Here is a 19,630-nt window from a genome sequence, read left to right as displayed (position 1 = left end):
GTTAAATCTATTACTGACCTCATAGTCTAAGGATACAACCTCAGAATAATAAATCTCAAAAGTTAATTTAAGGGCAAAAGGGAAACCTACTGCTTAAAATGGGTAAGAAACCTATTCCTTAAAAAGTCTCAGAATAAAATTTTAAGAATGTTGTATGAACAGTTTATGTAAGGAAAAGATTATCTAAGCCTCTGTCACACACTCACAAAAGAAAAATTCTTTAGAGCCCTTTGAAATATTTCACAAGAGCATATGAATTAGAGAAAAAAACTGTAAAGGTTTTCTTCTCAAACACTAATCAAATTCCCATTTAAAAAAAGTATGCTATTAAACACAAAGTTCCAGTGAAAACTCAAATGCTTGTATTTCATTAAAGTATAATGCAGTAAAACACAAAGGGAGAAAACAAAAGAGACAAAGTTTTGCCTTATGGTTATTATCCGGTCTCCTGTCTTGTCTTTCTGCTTATCAATATCTATGTGTGCACCAGTGAACTCCCGAATGGCATTAATATTACAGCCTCCTCTTCCAATCACTCTGGATATCACAGTTGATGGAACAGATACTTTCTTTGACCTGTTTAAAAGTTGCAAAGGTAAATTAAGATATATCACTAATATCAGTGGTTATGATTAAAATATTGAGAAGAGAGGATTACTAAAATACATTTCTATAAACAGAGAATAGATTATTGTTGAGTTAGCCTCTTCTATCTATTCTTACTCTAGGTGATAAAAGACAACTAAGTGACAGGAGAGAGAAAAAATGTGAGAGGTCACGTAAGCAAGCGCTTTTATCATAGCTTCTCATCTCATTACCAAAGATGGTTTGGTTTTTTGACTTTCATCATTTGTTAATATCTATAAAGTACATACTATGTAGACATGCACTGTGTTAGTGCAAATACTAATGGCAAATAAGACAGACATAGGTTCCTGCCCACATAGACTGACTATGTAGATACCAAGTAGGAAAAGAACATCATGCCACGAGTGCTCCAATAAGGTATCATGGAGATACACTGGTTGGAGCACCTAATCCAGCCTAAAGAAACAAGTAACGCTTCTTGTGGGCACTTCTGGGTGTTTGACTCACATTCTTTTTATTCTCTAATATGTAACTGAAAGGATGATATTAAAAATGCATTGTTACCTTGTATTATTTTAGAGGCATCAGAAGATGAGCCAACCATGCTTTATTGAAGAAGCAAATTATTTATTTAGAATGGTAGATTAGATATTAAATTAAAATGTTGTATTTTTTAAAAGGTAAGGTATGACCCCTGTACTTTTATATACATAACTAAGTTACTTAATAATTCCTTTGAAGGGAATAATAATAAGTCAGTGATCATTACTTTCAAATTAGTTAAGAATTTCTTAGTATACCACAATATAAAATACATGGAGAAAAACTGAGTTACCATACTTTTGTATAGACATTACTCTAATGTTGTGATTTTGGTTAGTACAAAATTAGTGTGTGTACGTGAATGAGTGCGTGTGCGATGTGCATGAATGTGAGAGAGAGACAGAGATAGAGATGAAGATAGAGATGGTGGTGCGGGGAGGCTTTGGTCAAAAATATGAAAAAAAACTATACAGTGCATTGTGGGATTAATAGGAATAAGTTTGGTTCATCACAGCTCTTAGTTCAAATACTCAAAACTTTAATTTTTTGTTGGAATTTGTGGGAAGTTCTTTAAAATAGGTTATCAAAGATTTACAATACATCCTCTGTGGGATCTTATGACCTTTTAGTTTCTGGGATACTGTTTTACTTGTTTAATATACATAACATTAAAAATTTCAAGCAAACTATAAACAAATATTTTAGTCCTAAAATTCTTAAAATAAAGATATCCTGTGGTTTACAAACAACAATAGTTTAAAACCAATACTTATTCATTCTTCAAATACTTACAAGTATGTAAAAGATACCACATACTGGGCTCTGAGATTACCAAGTTGAGTACTCGAAACACAATTTATCACCTTAAAGTATTTACATTAGTTTTCTACCAGACAGCAAATACCTAGGGTCAAGCAGATACTGCAATTATGTAACTTTTTAATGTAAAATCTCCTAATTTTAAAAGCATTTATATCCAATTGTTTTTCTCATCTACAGTATGGTATAGGCTATCTCTGTTGGCTAGATTCAGATTCAGCCTAGGGCCACCCGTTTCTTTGCAACCTTTGGAATAGTTGGAGGAATCTAACTGTAAGGTAAACAACATCTCACATATAAAGAATGAGAAAAACAAGGAACAGTCACTCACCTTCTTACAACTTCCTTCCATCCTTCTTCCCTCTTTTGTCCACGCTTAGGACTTGCTACTGTTAACTTCCCATTTGGAGAGGAAAGGGGAGACGGACCAGATTTTGTGCAAGTAGACAGAGAATTACTGGTCACTTCATTGATAGTCTCTGACAATCTTTAACAGAGGGGAAAAATACATTAAATACAGAATATAGAGTTTTAAATAATAGAGGCAATCTATTACATAATTTTATTCTTTTATTTTGGAGTAAATATGGTAAGCAAATGAAGAACTTATTTTTCACTTTTCAATATGTAGCATAATATGAACAGACAATTTTTAAGAAGATACTATCATGAGGTCAAAATTAGCAGAGATGAATTACAGTAATAACCCCTGAGAAACCATAGTCAATACTTTTCATGGGCTAAATTTAACAACTAAAATAAAGAAGTTACATAGTAAAAATAATTTTATCTTTCATTAACACAAAACTTAAAAAATAGCTTATTCTCTATTAAAATGAAACTGACTTCTTTAGCACAAAGACAAACCCTTACTTTGCCAATTAATTTGCTTGCTTTACTAAAAAATTCAGCAACAAAGCATTTCATGATGATACTATAAATAATAAAAGTGAAAATTGGGACTTACTTTATTGAAGCCTTTCCAGAAACAGATTTTCTCTCCTCCTTTGGAAATGTAACCAGAACTGATGGCTGCTTCTTGCTGGTCATCGTGGTAGTCACCACAGCAGGTGAATGATTGTCACTCTTTCGGCTGCTGTTGCTGTTACTACTTTCATCACTGCAGCTGGAAATCCTCATGTTATCACTGTCCCCACTCTCGCTGGTACTGCTGCTCTTGGACTCTCCATTTACCTTCTCTGGCTGACTATATGAGATTGGTAGTGGATCATCAAATATAATCTGAACATTTTCTGGAGTAATTTTATTTTTCCTGTTTTTCCTCTTTGAACTGGTTGTGGTTATGGTATTATTTCTTTTACCATGGGAACCTGCCAAAGTTGTCCAGGTTGCAGATATACCTATGGTAGTAGTGGTTGTGGCACTTGGAGGCTCTGTCAAGACTTCAGGCTCATCTGTAAAAGTAGTAATACCAAGTTAGACAGTTCTAAGTGATTCAAAATATATTTAGCTTTTTTTTTCTTTTTTTTAATGTTTATTTACTTTTGAGAGAGAGACACAGCACGAGCCAGGGAAGGGCAGAGAGGGAGACACAGAATCCAAAGCAGGATCCAGGCTCTGAGCTGTCAACACAGAGACTGATGCGGGGCTCGAACCCACAAACCGTGAGACCATGACCTGAGCCAAAGTTGGACGCTTAACTGACTGACCCACCAAGGAGCCCCATAGAATATATTTAGCTTTAAGCACTTGAAGAACAATAAAATCAGGAGTAACTTTGCAACTATTAGATGACAATTAGATGTAAAGTCATCAATCATTCCAGCATTCATTAGTAATGAAATAGATATGATTGATCTCCTCTCTGTGCTAAGTCCTAAACAATACATAGTAGGCAGTTATTTGGGAAATGTGAACAATTACTGTATATCACATATTATATAATTATTAAATTTCTCAGGTATAATAATGTTATTGTGGTTATATAAAATAATGTTCTTTTTCTGGGAAATACATATTCAAGTATTTAGTGATGATTCTGCATGGGGTGCCCAGTTTACATGTAATCTATTCAAAAAGAAAGGAAAAAAACAAATTGAACTAATGTGCCAAAAATATTATAAAAATCCAGGTGACATACAGGTGTTTATCATACTAATCCATAAACCTTTCTGTAGTTTGAAATTTTTCAAAATAAAAGGCTGGAGGAGAGGGAAATTACACACACACACACACACACACACACACACACCACACACACACACACACTACATATACATTTGGCGGCTTACTGGCAGTGGTTTCTCCTCACAATATTTTCAATATCAAATAATCTTTTAGTTAGAATCCAGTTAAAATAACTTTCTCAGTTTGAGAAAATTCTAAATATGTTTAAGATTATCAATATTATGGAATTACACTTAATTTTGTAGGTATAATAAATGGTATTGTGATTATGTAAGCAAATGTCATCCTAGGATAAGTGTTGAAGTTTTGTAGGTACAATGTCAAGATGTTTGCAACATACATTCAGATAGCTTAGAAAAAATATATACATGTTTAGAAAGAAAAAAAATAAAGCAAATATGGTAAAATGTTTATTTTTAATATCTAGGTAGAAGGTACTCAGGTGTTCATTTTATCATTCTTTCAATTTGTAGCTCTGAAATTCTTCACAATAAAAAGCTAGGGAGAAGTCAATAAATGAAAATAGCACACAATACTTAAGGGCTAATGACAGAAATCTACTTTTACCTTAAGTTATTGATATTTAAGGAAATATCATTTTGAATACAATGTATTACACAAATCAAATTAGATGGTAAGTTAGAGAAAATACCTTCAACTTTATGCTTTTCTTTTTCTTGAGCAGCTTGGAGTTCAAAGTTCTCTTTATTTTTGGCTTCGATTTCTTCTAGTTTTCTTCTTTGCTCTTCCTTTTTCTTTCGTCTCTTCTCCTTTCTCTTTTCTCTTTTGGCAGCCAAGGCCAGCCTCCGGCTTTCTTCTCTTAACTATTAAAGGATAAATAAAACAGATTTACTTTGTAAAAAAAGTTGTCACACAATGTCATTTTATCATAAGAGAACTAGAATACCATAAAATTCAAAGTCATCTAGTTCAATTTACTGTTTAATCAAGATTATAGTCGAATCGCTGTAAAGAGAAAATAATATTTTTAAATGTCAAGATCAAATTAATGATATAAGATAATCTAATTTTAAAATGGATAAATGACAGATACATAGCTTTCACAATCACTAAAAAATGTAAATTAAAATAATAAGTTACCATGTTTTATTCATTAATTTTGCAAAATTAAAAACGATAACATGGATCAACACAAGTTTGGGAAAATGAGTTCCTTCCTATACTGCTGTGGGTATAAATAGTTGTATTTTAGAAAAGGTAATTCAAAAGCCTCCTATTAAAATTACAAACTGCTTATCCAAAGAATTTATTCTATAAAATAACCATAGTGAAAAAATAATTTCTATTGCAGAGCTGATTATAGTGGCAATAAATGGAAACAAGGTAAATCCATCAATGCCAAGAATGGGGGGAATAAATTAACAACAGTACACATTCACAAAATACTAGGCAGCCATTAATGGGGCAGCTGGGTGTCTCAGTCAGTTAAGTGTTTGACTCTTGGATTTTGCCTCACATCATGATCTCATGGTTCACGGGTTTAAGCCCCGCATTGGGCTCTATGCTATATCAGCACCGAGCCTGCTTGGGAATCTCTCTCCCCCTCTCTCGGCCCCTCCCCTGCTTGCACATTTTCTCAAAATAAAAAAAACGTGAAAACAATTTTTTTAAGTGTTCTATACTTGGTAATATGCTCCCAAATTACACTGGTTAGAAGAAAAGAATGCACATGGCTGTCCAATGATCTCACTGGGAAGGGAACCTGTTATGTGGCTCTGTTTGTAGAAATAGAGAAAAAGGCAAAGAGGATACAAATAAAGCTAATGACTACTCTAAAGTGAGCCTGGAGGAGGGGTGGCAGAAAGATGGTGGCTTTCAATTTTATTTTATATAACTGTACCCTGTTTCTATTTGTGAAAGTGGGCACTTAATGGTGTTACTTTCATAGTCAAAACAATGAGTAAGAATAAAAGTATAACATCTCTTAATAAGTGACATTAACAATTAAATTTTCCTCTTTGATTCATAAAGTGAGAAAATCATCTTCAAACTGTTTTCTTTCCGTGTCCTCTAAAAGATGTTTTCAAACTGTGTATTCCCTGCCCATAATCTAGTGTTTTGTGTATTATGTGTACATTTAAATATATGTGTCAAAACAATGACACTCAGTTTATGGAAAATGTCACAATATGCTAACTAATGAAACCAGAGCTCAAATATAAGCCCAAAAGACAAATCATTTCATTTTTGTTAAATTTTTTAAGGTTTTTGCTTTTGCTGGACTTTACTGTCGTTTCAAATTATGTCTGTTAGGTACCTGAAAGTTTCTGCCCACCTTGAAAGTTTTTACACCCTGGGGCAGTGCACCATAATTACATTCTCTCTGGTGAAGAGAAATCTTTTGCTCCTGAAAAGGGAAATAATTAAGGAGACTCTGTAGAACACTGCTACTTTCTCAGGTAGAGGAATTTCAGGAAAGAATACAAATGGAAGTTAAAGATACAAAAGTTGTCTGCATGGTAGCCCTAGAAAGTTTTGCTAGGCCTCCAGAAGCACACAAACTCCAGTCTGAAGACAAGTGAAAGAGGAGCTTTTGACCTTGCAGAAGGACTGGAAAGAAAAAACTGCTGACCTTCACTCCTTAGATCATTACATGGGAGGAGGAATAGTATCTGACTGGAGAGTTTGAACGAAGGAAGTAAGCATGTGTGACTCTGCTCACTGAATCCTTGCTTTAATGGAGCTAGCTGCCTGCCCTTGGGAAAACGTGCATTCTCCCCGCTGAACTCTAGTGAGGTTAGCCTGCCTAGCTGACTTTGTCACATAAGCTTAAGTTAAAGAGGAAAAGGAGGAGTACAAAGTGGCGTGAAGGATGTGCCAAAAAAACTTTTCAAAGCAACCGTTTCCATAAATATGTATTAAGCCTCTTCTGCGCTCTCACTCTCAAAAATAAACATTAAAAAAATTTAAAAAATATATTAAGACTCTCCAATTCAGAATTAGGAATAATAAAATATACTTTATCTGTGTCATGGCTGTATGTACAGAAAAGCCTTGACAAAGGCTTATGAGCGATCAAAATAACAAGCGAAACCCACTGGTTAAGCCAAGGATGGATTTTTGGTTTTGCTGGATTTTTTATTTGTCTAGTGGTAGGAGATCATTGTGACTGGTATCAAGGGGGAAAGAACTACCTTAAGAATAGAAAACTTTAGGGGCGCCTGGGTGGCTCAGTCGGCTAAGAGGCCGACTTCGGCTCAGGTCATGATCTCGTGGTCCGTGAGTTGGAGCCCTGCGTCCGGCTCTGAGCTGACAGCTCAGAGCCTGGAGCCTGTTTCAGATTCTGTGTCTCCCTCTCTCTGACCCTCCCCTGTTCATGCTCTGTCTCTCCCTGTCTCAAAAATAAATAAAACGTTAAAAAAAAAAAAAGAATAGAGAGCTTTAAATCAGAAAGCAGTCATCTAAACCTATTTGGCCTAGATGTGGGTAGGGGTGATGGGCTGAGGTAGACTAGTTTGTAGGTGTAGCTGGGTCTTGGGTATGCAAGTGCCCTTAGGGCTTACAGAATTCAGTCAGTGGAGACTGGCCCTTTGACAACAGTATGTCTAGCCTTTGACAACAGTAAGTCTAGATTATCAGACTCACAGTAGAGTTCAGCCCTAAAGGCAAGGTATTTACTCGTTTCTACATCTTATAAATTCTAAGTTTTATCTAGTATTTTGATAATCTCATAGATTCTACTAACCCTTTCGACTCACTAAAAAGTGGGGCACAAATTCAGAGGTCCTAGGGAAACTCTTTCTGAAGGACAGATCTTAGACTATGGCTGTGAAAGAACCAATAAAGGCATGAAGCTCTAAAAAATTAAGCAGAATTAGATAAGATAGATACATATTTATTAAGAGGCATCATAAGTTTGCAGGAGGTATATGAAACTAGTGGATCACCAAAGGGAAAAAGTTATTAACTATATGAATATGTATTTATGTGTATGTGTATGTATGTGTGTGTATGTGTGTGTGTGTATGGGATATCCAATATTTAAAAGGAAGAGCAAATGAGACTTTAGGAAGGCATAATCAGGCAGAGGAAGACAATCAAGAGAAAAATCGCTTCAGTGAGAAGAGTTTTATGAAGGAAGGTAATCAACATTGGTAAGTATCACAAGTATCAATAAGGACTGAAAATAAGTAATAGGATTTGGCAGTTGAGATGCCACTGGTAACCCTGCTATAGTTAGTTCATTGCAGTAGTGAGGGAGTAGGTAAATGGTTCTGAGGATTAAAAATTTAAAAAGTAGAGGGTGGCAGGGTGGCTCAGTTGGTTAGGCATCCGACCTCGGCTCAGGTCATGATCTTGCGGTTCGTGAGTTCGAGCCCTACGTCGGTCTCTGTGCTGACAGCTCAGAGCCTGGAGCCTGCTTCGGATTCTATGTCTCCCTCTCTGTCTGCCCCACCCCAACTTGTGCTTTCTCTCTCTTTCTCAAATATAAGTAAACATTAAAAAAATTATTAAAAAAAATTAAAAAGTAGAGTGAACAAGACATAGATTATTCTCTTAAAATATCTGGAAAACAAAATGCTAAATTTGAGGTAAAGTTTCATTATAATAATTACCTTAAGTTGCAGGCAGAGGGTAGGAGTTAAACAGTAGACACTAAAGATAAAAAAGTATGGGGGAGGTGGTAACAACTGATGCAAGGTCCCAAAGAGAACAGATGAAAACAGAATAAGCCATGAAGACTTAAGAAAGTCTGGAGGTACAGAAAACAGGGTTAGAAATTCAGCCTACATCCTCTATTTTCTCACAAGGTACAAACCTGCACCTCACTTCACTTACTGGGGAACTGCTATATGTTTTTCAGTATATGTGGGGGAAGGGTAGAGGCTTTGAAGAAAAGAGTCAAGTTGTAGAATAACCTTATTGTGGAAAAGGAAAGGGCACTACTAACTGGTGATTTCTAATTGAGGTTTAGGAAACAAAGTGATATTTGAGAGTTAAGCTTTTTAAGGTAAAAATTTAAGAATTTAAGAAGTAGTAGTCCAGACTAAAGAGAAACCATCTGCAAATTTGGATATATGAAAGTGAACAAGTTATGTGAGCAGTAGAAAACCACAGCGAGTGATGAGCCTGGAGGAGTAAGCTAGGAGGACCCGAATATTTGGATTTTCCCAAGCAGACAACTAAGACAGACGGAAAGTTTTTGAGAAGGGTGTAACGCAATTCCACCTGTGTATTAGAAAACTATGGAAACTGTGGAAAAGTTACATTGGAAAGGAGAAAGACTAAAATGAAGGCAAAAGGTGACGGAGGCAAAACTATTTATTTATATAGGGAGACTATTAAGCCTACTGCGATACTTCAGGTATCAGGAGTGATAACTGAGAGGAAAGGAAGAAACAGAGACTGCCAAAGCTTAGTTAAAGGTGATGACGAAATGTAGAGGGTTTAAATGTGCCAGGTGCTGGATTAAGTTAATTTACTACATGAATTCATTTGATGGATGTAGTGAACGGGAAGGGAAGCAAGGGTAAGTGAGCAGCTGAAAGTGATATCAAGATTTCATTACTGACTCATAGGTACTGACACCAATAACAGAAAAAGAGATCAAGGAGTATTCAAGGGAAGGGAAGGGAAGGATCCAAGGAAAATCTATCGATAATCTGCTATATATTAAGCATGGTTCTAATCTTTTAGGACTAGTCAGTAAACCAGACAAAATATCCTTACCCTCATGAAGCTTATAAAACTAACATTTAGTTGGGGGGAGGCACATAGATGACAATATGTTAGTTTTCAAAAAGGTGTTAAGTACAATGTATAATACTGGAGAAGGGGAAGAGAAGTATGTATATGGGGATGGGTAAGGGGGTTTGACTTTAAATAGGTAATCAGTGTTAAGTCTCACAAAGGTAAAGTTTAAGTGAATATCTAAAAGATCTGAAATATTTCAGGCAAAGAGAACAGCCAATACATAAGCTGTATGTTCAAGCAGGCCCCTGTGGTTGAAAATAGTAGAAAAATGACTTTGCAACAGAATATCAGAGGGTCTGTCTGATCACCTTGGTGTCTCAAAGACTTTATCTTTTAGTCTGAAATAGTGCTGTAGGGTTTTGAGCAAGAGTGTCAGATTTGATTTAAATGATTTAAGAGGATGGAGAACAGACTGCTGAGCAATGGGAATCAGGGAGGTCAGTTAAATAACTACTGGGTAATACAGGTAAGAGATGATATTAATGACTTGAACCAGGGTGAGAAGTGATGAAAAGAGACTAGGATTCTAGATACAGTTATAAGGCAAAGGTAACAAGATTTTCTAAGACAATGGAGGATAGAGAGGAATCAATAATGACCTCAAGGCTTTTAGCATAAGCAGTTCCAAGACAGAGTTATGGCTCTAGGGTGGGCAAAGATTAGGAGTTGACATCGGAAACAAGTATGAGATGTCTAATTGGTATCCAAATGGACATGTTGAGTAACTAGTAGGAGATGAGACGAGTTTAGGGAAGATATCTGTGCTAAAGATATATTTTTGGGATCAGCTGTTATTTATTTAAATTTAAGAAGCAGGATGAGGTAACCAGTGGAAAAAGATGATAATGTAATGAGCCAAGGGGCTTGCCAACTAAGAGAGGAGAAGAGGAGGAAGTAGCAAAGAAGACACAGAAGGAACATCCAGGGAGGTAAGAGAAAAACCAAGAGTGTGTAGTGCAATGGAGGTCAAGTGAAGAAGTAGGTCAGGTATTATTTGGCTCCATGAGATGAGGATAGAGCACTGAGCACTGGGTTTGGCTACATGAAAGTCAATGGAGACCATAAAAGCGTAGTTTTGGTGGAGTTGTGAGAGTGGGAGCCTGACAGGAGTACATTCAAAAAGAAGGAAGAATTGGAAAGAGCCAAAATAGATGAGTTTGCTGTTATTGTTTGGCTGCAAAGGGAAGCAAAGGGATGAGTTTGTAGCTGAAAACTGGAGACAGGGAGTGGAGGAATCAAAAGGTTTTTTGAGATTGGAGAAATAAGCTTGTATGAAGATAAGAATGATCCACAAGAAGAGGAAAAATGATATAGGACAAAGAGAAAAAAATTGCCACAATGTTTTTGAGTAAGGGTGACCAGATCTAGTTCAACAGATGGGGCTGGTTACAAAAAAGTTTATTTAGTAACTGGGAGGAAGAATATGGGTAGAAATTGGTGGATGGGGAAATGGGTGGGGAAAAGTCTGACAGTTTACTTTTGATGCTCAGTTTTCTCACTGTAAAATGTAAGGTCATTAGTTGAGGATAAAGGAGCAGATGTATTGGAAGTGAGGATAAAGGAGAGAAAGTAATAGTGGTCTTGATAAGTGGGAGAATGAATGAAATTAGGGAAGCACAGTATACTAGGTAGCATTAAAGGGTTCACTGTCACCCATTTAAAGTAAAATTCGTCATCAAGTGAATGTTTTTTTCCTACACGTTTAGTTAGTAGGCTACAGGTGGGAGTGAAATAAAAGAAAGAGTAAAGAACAGTGAAGGGTGGTAGAATTGGATCCTAAATTTTTTGGTAGGCAGGGTTGTCAGGATTGTTGGAGGTAGAATTCTAGAGGGAGTAAAGCTGAAAAGATAATCAGAGAATGAAATGTATAAAATTAAGATTATGGGATGGGCATATTAAAAGCTTCAGGTATAGGCAAAAAAGCCCAATGGAAAATATCTAATAGGAATATTGTAAAACTACACCCTACATAGGTAATGCAAGTTTATAAGGAAAAAGATAGGGGGAGAAACAATAAGTAATAAAGTACAAGGGTGAAAGAAATATATCAAAAATGCAGATCAACAGTATCCACTAGGATACCAACAGCCATGAGTATAACCTAGTTGTTAATTGCCTAAGAGAGCAAGCAATTAACTGTAAGAGAAGTCCTCAGTTTGACCAGCTAAACTGCTCCAAAGCAGGGACTCTTCCACATAATAAATGCTGAGTAAATATATGTTCACTGAACAAGGATAAGAGAATCTGATAAATATAATGGGCAGTATTTTCAGCAGCAGTTTTTACAAACCTATTAACCAAAATTTTCAAATTAGAAAGGCTGATCAGAGAAGCACTATTATACAAGCAATAAATTACCTATATAGAACATTCAACTTGGACCAGACAAGACCAACTCCAAGATGTTCTTAAATCAGAAATGGTGGAGCCAGAATATACTGTGTCTCAAAAGGCAAAAGAATAAAAAAAGAAAAAGGTATTTTCCCAGACATAAATAATAAGTGAAAAAAGTGAACCAAACCCTATCAGATACCAATCTGATAATTTTTCAAACAGAAATACTGGGGTAGAGTTTAGGAGAGACGTACCTCCTGTGTAATCTAGAATTTTACCTCTACACCGCCCCCATTCAAAATTGTTTATAAAGTATCAGTGCATGCAGCAGAATCAATTTACATCTAATTAACTTACGATGAAGAATTATTTATTACTTTGAGTTTTAATATTATGGAAAAATATGCAGTGACATTTGAAAGCAGTTCCTTTTGACTTACTTTAAATCTGAGGCTCTTGGAACATCAAGGTTAAGAAATGTTGGAAAGAAATCAAGAAAATGACACCTGTGTTGCTGATAACAGTAGGAAAATATTTTGGAAGTATATCAAATTTAAAATATATTGACCCAAGTGAAGAAACTTTATAAAAATAAAAACACCAAAATATAAGGAAATATGTATAAGGATTTTATAGTAACATTACCTGTAGTGACAAAAAACTGGCAACAAACTTACTATGGCATATATTCTACAGTTATTTAAATCACTAACAACTGACAATATCCATCAATTACTGAGAGAGGAAAAAGCAAGTATTAGAGCAATGTGTTCACATGACCCTTTTTAATAAAAAGTATCACCATCTCCATATGTGCGAATATTCATTCGCTCAAGAAATATTTATTGAGTGCCTATGACATGCCACGCACCATTTTGTGATGCATACATTGTAGTGGTAGAGAGAGTCCAATAAGATAACTAAATAAAATACATTTCAAACGTTACAGAGTGAAAATAAAGAAGGGAAGAAAAGTAGCAAGAGTGTTTGTGGAAGGGAGACTAAAATAAGAGGCAAATGAAGCGACATTCAAGGCAGAAGTCACAGGAAGAGCAGAAGAGGATGGTCTGTATGGATGGAGCAGAGTGACCAAAAGTAATAAAAAAATAAGATCAGAGGTGTAAGAAATATTATAGGTGGGCATATCACATACAGTCTTAAAAGACTTTGTAAGTAATTGCAGAAGTGCAGACTTTGTTACCATGCCAGGTTTTTAGCTTTAGTTATCTTACAATGGTGACATGTTTTTCTTTATGCATATTTCAGTTTAAATTGAACACATTATTGTAATAAAGAAAAAAAAACTGAAGTTGACTGAGAACAGATATCTTTAAAAAGATATCTCCTATAAATGGCCTCCTGTCTCTATAATCTACAGGTATGCACTAAGTCCCTAGATGTATTTAATGTAATGTGTAAGTACCAAAGGCATGAAGAAATTAAAGATTTTATTTAAAAACAGATTTTTATGTCTCAGTTGTAGAAAGGATGCTTTCTAGATTTGATAAAAATGCAAAAAGAAACAGTAAGTATCATAATATAACTTAGAAACAGAAGAATTCTAGTGCAAAAATAGGAGAGTAATGCAAAAACAGGATATTATAATACTTTGTGAAGAAAGAACTAAAAAGAACTAAGAGGTATGTTATGGTCAGTTAAGGAACGAGTGGGACCCTGGGAATTTGGAAGGAAAAAACTGGGTTCGAATCCTACCCTAGCTTAATCAAGTTATTTACTTCCCATAGATTTAATTTCTCCATCTGTAAGAGGAAGGGAGTAATACTTTTTTTAGTGAGAAGACGAAAATAATACATTTTATCATACAAATTGGCCCTATTATTTTGCTCGGTATTTAAAAGGCATTAAATATTAGATAAAACTGAATATGAAAACAGGTCAAGTAATAGTTATAATAACTATCTACCTCTCAATGTGCTCATGTTGTTTTAAAATTTCAAAATGGATGGGGCGCCTGGGTGGCTCAGTCGGTTAAGCGTCCGACTTCGGCTCAGGTCATGATCTCGCAGTTCATGAGTTCGAGCCCCGGTGGGCTCTGGGCTGTGATTCTGTGTCTCCCTCTCTCTGGCCCTCCCCTGCTCACACTCTGTGTCTCTTTCTCTCTCTCAAAAATAAATAAACATTAAAAAAAAAATTAAAATTTCAAAATGACCAAAAAGTGAATTTGTTTGATCAGAAATTAAACCAGAGTTTAAAAAATGAAGAACCTCCAGTATTAAGTATATTTTCTGAAAAATAATAGCGTATTTTCACATTTAAATTAGAACAAAATGGGGGTGCCTGGGTGGCTCAGTCAGTTAAGCATCTGGCTCTTGGTTTTAGCTCAGGTCATGGCCTCATAGTTTGTGAGATTGAGCCCCGAGTCCAGCTCTGTGGTAACAGCACAGAGCCTGCTTAGGATTCTCTCTCTCTCCCGCTCTCTCTCTGCCTCTCCCTGCTCGTGCATGCACAGTGTCTCTCTCTCTCTCTCTCTCTCAAAATAAATAAACTTTAAAAAAATAAATAAATTATAATAAAATGTTGAGAATAATTCATATTTTGTTTATGTAAGTTGAAATACACAGTTTAACAAAGTCAGCAAGTATAATAAAAAAGGAGCTGACTCAAATCAAAAAGATTAAAATTATCACTCTATATCCTTTATAAATTTAAACAGTAATATTAAATCTGAAGCATTTTTAACCTTTTTAAAAAAGATGAAATATGGCAGAATATGTATTCCATAATATTCAATGTCAACCAACTCTTTTCTTGCTGTGATTACTATTTGCATTACATTCCAGAATGCAGAGTTATTGACAGGAAGGGGGAGAAAGAAGGAACTATGGGACTGTCAAAACCAAATGTTGTTTGGAGTATTTTACTGCCCGTGAGAATAGGTGGGAATGATGTTGTTCTGCCTGAAAGAGAAAAGTACAAAAGAAATCATCCATTTAAAAAATGAACTCATTAAACATTCTACCAAGTGGCTGTAACTCACTGGTTGGTTATGTGTTGGTAATGCATTTGGTACTCTGATAAATCTGCTGGCAACAAATTACAAGGATCAGTGAAAGATCAATTTGGATGGGGATTAAGAGATCATTCATTCATTAAGACTCAACTTGATTATTAGAGGCTAGGTTTTCTGACTTCCAGATGAATGCAATTCCTATAATAAAATTTAGTTAATTTGATTACAAAGAAAATTCTTTTAATGATATTTAAGATAGTCATAATTCAATTTGAACCAAACTTGAGGGAAAAACATGTACATAATTTAAACCAAAAACAAAAGACAAAATGAAAGAAAAATAAAAGATAACAGATTACAAATTAGGGAGAAGGAAAAGGAAAAAAGTTGGTATTTTTCACATGTAAAGGTTATCATTACCTTTTCCAAGTCTAACTCTTCTAATAAAATGCTGGCATTTTTGTTTGCTTCAGCAGCCTGTCTATCTTTGGCTTGTACTATTGATTCCATACAAAGATGACACTTCTTCAGCATCTCCTAAAATAAAAAATTAAGATGTTTGCAGCCTCAAAACACAATTCACATTTAGAGAGACTCCTGAAAACACAAAGATATTTAATTAAGGTACTTGAATGAACATATAAGCAATAAACATCAGTGGTAGGGCAAAAAAGGGTAAAAACAAAACCATAATCTAAATGGTATATGTTTTTTAAGTTACACAAGCAAAGAGCCTCTACTGTCCTTCAAAATAACATCCATGTGACTGGTATTTTGGAAACTAAAATTACTCATTCCTAAAATTTCAATGTAAGAAATCATATAGCAAACACAGCTTCAATAATTTATGCCAGCTGGTTAATGGGCTGAAGGGAAAGGTCAACGTCAACAAAGAAAATGGGTTTAAAAAATTAAAGAACTTAATTGACGGGAACTGTTTCAAGTATTTAAGCTTTGTTGCTACAACTTCCTGTGCAAGAATCACACTTAAAGAAATCACAGACATGGGTACTTACATACTTTTCTCAGTGATTTCATTCTCGGGACATACTATTTAACAGGAAAGGGCTATTTCCCTATTCAACGAAAGCCTTACTTTTAATCTCCCCACCCCTCCAAAAAAATCCCACAAAAAACAAAAAACAGTGGTATCCAGGAATGTTAATTATCATAGAGAAATGTACAGGCGGGCGAGACCATGAATTAGCTATGTTAAATAAAACTCATGAAAAAAAAGTGATCACTATTATGTAATGACTGCTGAGCAAGACATTTTTAGATTTATTGACCTCTTTGCATTTTCAGACACATGTCTTAGGATTTTAGTCAAATGTTAGTATAAACCCCAAGTTAAAACATCACCAGGGGAACATCTCAATTAGATCTCTAATAGGATTTATTTCACTTTCTCTACTTTTTCGGCAAAAATCCTAGCCAATTCATTCTTAAGCTGATAATTACTCCAACTTTTATATTATATCGAAAACATAAAGTTTCCTTGCCCATGACTATAAAAAGTACTATGCTCAGTTTTAGTTAGGTCTTAGAGAATGTTTTATTGCTTCATTAGGTAACTGAATAATCTGAAGCACCTTTTAAATACAATACTGCATTCCCAAATACTAGATAAATGAAAACTATTACATATCACACATTATTGCTTAGACTAAGACTTTTTTCTTAGCGTGAGATACACACACACACTTACAAAAAAACCAAATGAGATCCCTAGCTCATATACTGAGATGAACTTAATCACTATTATTACCTTATCAGTGATGGTTGCTATGTATCTCATACATTCAGAATCTGATGGAAACTGATTGACTTCTTTGACTAAGTAGCGCACCACCTTCACATGACCCTAAAAAACAGATACCAATATCAGAATGAAAACAGACTCTTAACAGGATTCAGTAAATCTATAGTCTTGTCTTAACTAAGATTACTTTGACATCAGTGCCACAGAATAAAGTCTTAGATATCATTTGCACTGTAAATGAAAAAGAGACAAACTTTGGTTCTGATAAGTTAAATCTACACTGTTCATTCTCATCCCACCCCTCCAAAACAGTACAGAATAACCTGATCTAAAATTCTAAACAACACTGAATGAAAAGCCAACAAGCCAAAAATTAGTATGAAGAAATGGGGATATGTCTGGAAGAAAAAAAAAAAGTTCATTTGTTTCTAGTTAATTCATACGTGAGCATCCTATTTCAATTCTAAGCCCTGAAAGAATAGAAATAACAATTTTGTTCTTTCAGATAAAAACTAAAAGCATAACACTATACTAGTAGTACAAAAGAAATAAGATACACTTTCCTAAAGCATGAGCTATGATTATATTATTCACTGTAACCCAGTTCACTAAGTAAAGCTCAAAACTTTTAGACCAGGACTCAAGAGACTCTAACTTTCTCCAATCTATACTATTGCTCTCTGAACACAATTCCTATGAATTAGCTAGTTTTGATAAACAGACTGTTTATATATATTTAGTATATTTCCCTATTTCTTCCTTTTCATCTACATCTTTTTAAACTATTCCTATTCCTATCTTTTAATGAATAGTTCAATGCCATTTACATCATTTCTTGATAACTTGCCAACACTTCTATGGTATTTAAATTATATGGGACACCTCACAGTTACCTGACTTTGTATGTGGATCTTACTCCCTCTTATTAAATCATATATTTCTTTAAAAACAAAAAAAAATGCAACTGCTGTACTCTGTACAATGTAATAAGCCAACCATTACAGTAACACATGGTAAATACTAAAAAATAAATAATGGGATGAATACAAAAGAATATAAAAGATAAACACTGTTCTTAAGGAATTAAGCCTATTTGGAAAGAGAAGACATATGTGTGATAGAGTAGTAACAAGATAATTTTTGTCAAAATGAACGATAAAAATAACAGATTGTAGAACTTCTACAATGTTTAGAGGATTAAATGTCCTGCTGTGAGCTCAAATAGGATTGGAAGTGTTTTTGTAGAATGGGAGATTTAAACGATACACAAAGAATGAATAAGTCTGGAAAAATAATGAAGAATACGGGTATTTCTGAGATGAGAACAATGGTGACGTAAGAGACGGTAACAAACAAAAGACCAAGCAAGGAGAAGACTCCACATCAGAAATTCAAAATAGGGGATGAGCTCTAACGGCACCAGATTATGTTGGTTTTGACTAACAAACTAACATTGCGTTTCAAAGGATGACAGAGACTGAAGGGAGGAAAAAGTTCTAGAAGAGGATACTAATATAGTGGAGTGGTTAGGAAGATGAATGATATGTTACCTTGCTTGGAGAAGACGTAGTGAGAAAGAGGAAGAGAAAGAGAAAGAAAGAGGAAATAACAAGAGATTCAGTGTCTAGACAGTCTAGAATACCTAGGGACGAGGTGGTACAAAGCACAGACAGAGAGAATAATAAGAAAAAAAAGAAGAAATATGATTTCTTGCAATTTATATATTAAAATCTTCAATACAACAAAATAATTTGGAACCTACCAAGGGATTTTACCTACCTGTCTCAAAATGACAAAACTTGAATTTTAAACACTGAACAGTAATCCAGTTTTCCTAGTAACAAATTAAAGCTGAATTTAAGAGACCAACCAAATTATTAAATCACTCTGTGCTATGCATTATAGGAAGAGAAACAAAGTTTCTCTTTTCACAAAATTTATCTCTACTTCTGAATGTAGTTCATTTGATCTTCAGGCATTTCAAAATATTGGTGGCTGGGTTTTCATTATAGAATTCTCTTGTTCCTAGTAATTAAAGCAAATGATTAAAAATAAAACCAATTTAAGTTAATTTTTTCCCTGCTGTGCTAATACAAGAAAACATTCATCCATAAGTAATTAGTTACTTTTAATTGGATTTACATTTTGTGTGAAAGATTAAGATTGCAACTAGATTTTGGAAATACTACTTAGAACTACTTTTTAAAAGTTTACTTAGCTTAACTTATCAATATGGGTAATATTAATGGTTTTTCTGGGATACCTGTGTCTACCTTTCAGTGTTGCCATCAGTGATTATTTGCTTATTATTTTACTGCTTTCATCACTACCGCTAAATCCTAAAATGAGACTCTTTAGTAATCACTAAACTATACATATCCAGAAAAGTTGAAAAACATCCAAGTGAATGAGGATGAAAGACTTCTACCTTCCTAAATGCTGCCATCAGAGGAGTTATCTTGCGGTTGTCTGCTGCATCCACATCTGCACCTGCTTGTACTAGTAACTGAACCACATCAAGGTGTCCGCCATTTGCTGCTAGCCACAATGGAGTGTTCCCCTTCTTATTACGTACATCAATGTGAGCTCCCCTAAACGAATGACACAGGTATTGTTTAAAATAAATGGAATGACACAGATAACGATAAAAATCAACTATTAACATATGAAAAATATTCTGTAAAAGTGAAATATTAGATATAATATTCAAGGACTTAAATACATTTTTCTCTCAAAATTACAAGGAATTT

At 34.6% G+C, this 19,630-nt stretch overlaps 1 protein-coding gene across 6 annotated transcripts in view; it reads right to left on the bottom strand.

Annotated features, from left to right (window-relative positions):
- Nucleotides 1-19,630, bottom strand: part of ANKRD17 (ankyrin repeat domain 17) — a 163,508-nt gene that overhangs the window by 18,642 nt on the left and 125,236 nt on the right. For all 6 annotated transcript variants that reach the window (XM_042984388.1, XM_042984389.1, XM_042984392.1 and 3 more), the window contains 7 exons: nucleotides 19,309-19,471; nucleotides 16,887-16,982; nucleotides 15,539-15,655; nucleotides 4,751-4,922; nucleotides 2,918-3,365; nucleotides 2,282-2,437; nucleotides 427-576 (listed from right to left, as the gene is read on the bottom strand). In XM_042984388.1, the coding sequence (XP_042840322.1) occupies nucleotides 427-576; nucleotides 2,282-2,437; nucleotides 2,918-3,365; nucleotides 4,751-4,922; nucleotides 15,539-15,655; nucleotides 16,887-16,982; nucleotides 19,309-19,471 (1,302 nt within the window). The remainder of the gene's footprint in view (nucleotides 1-426; nucleotides 577-2,281; nucleotides 2,438-2,917; nucleotides 3,366-4,750; nucleotides 4,923-15,538; nucleotides 15,656-16,886; nucleotides 16,983-19,308; nucleotides 19,472-19,630) is intronic.

This window comes from Panthera tigris, chromosome B1 (assembly GCF_018350195.1).
Source record: "Panthera tigris isolate Pti1 chromosome B1, P.tigris_Pti1_mat1.1, whole genome shotgun sequence".
NCBI classification, from domain to species: domain Eukaryota; kingdom Metazoa; phylum Chordata; class Mammalia; order Carnivora; family Felidae; genus Panthera; species Panthera tigris.
This window is presented reverse-complemented; position numbering and strand designations above follow the sequence as displayed.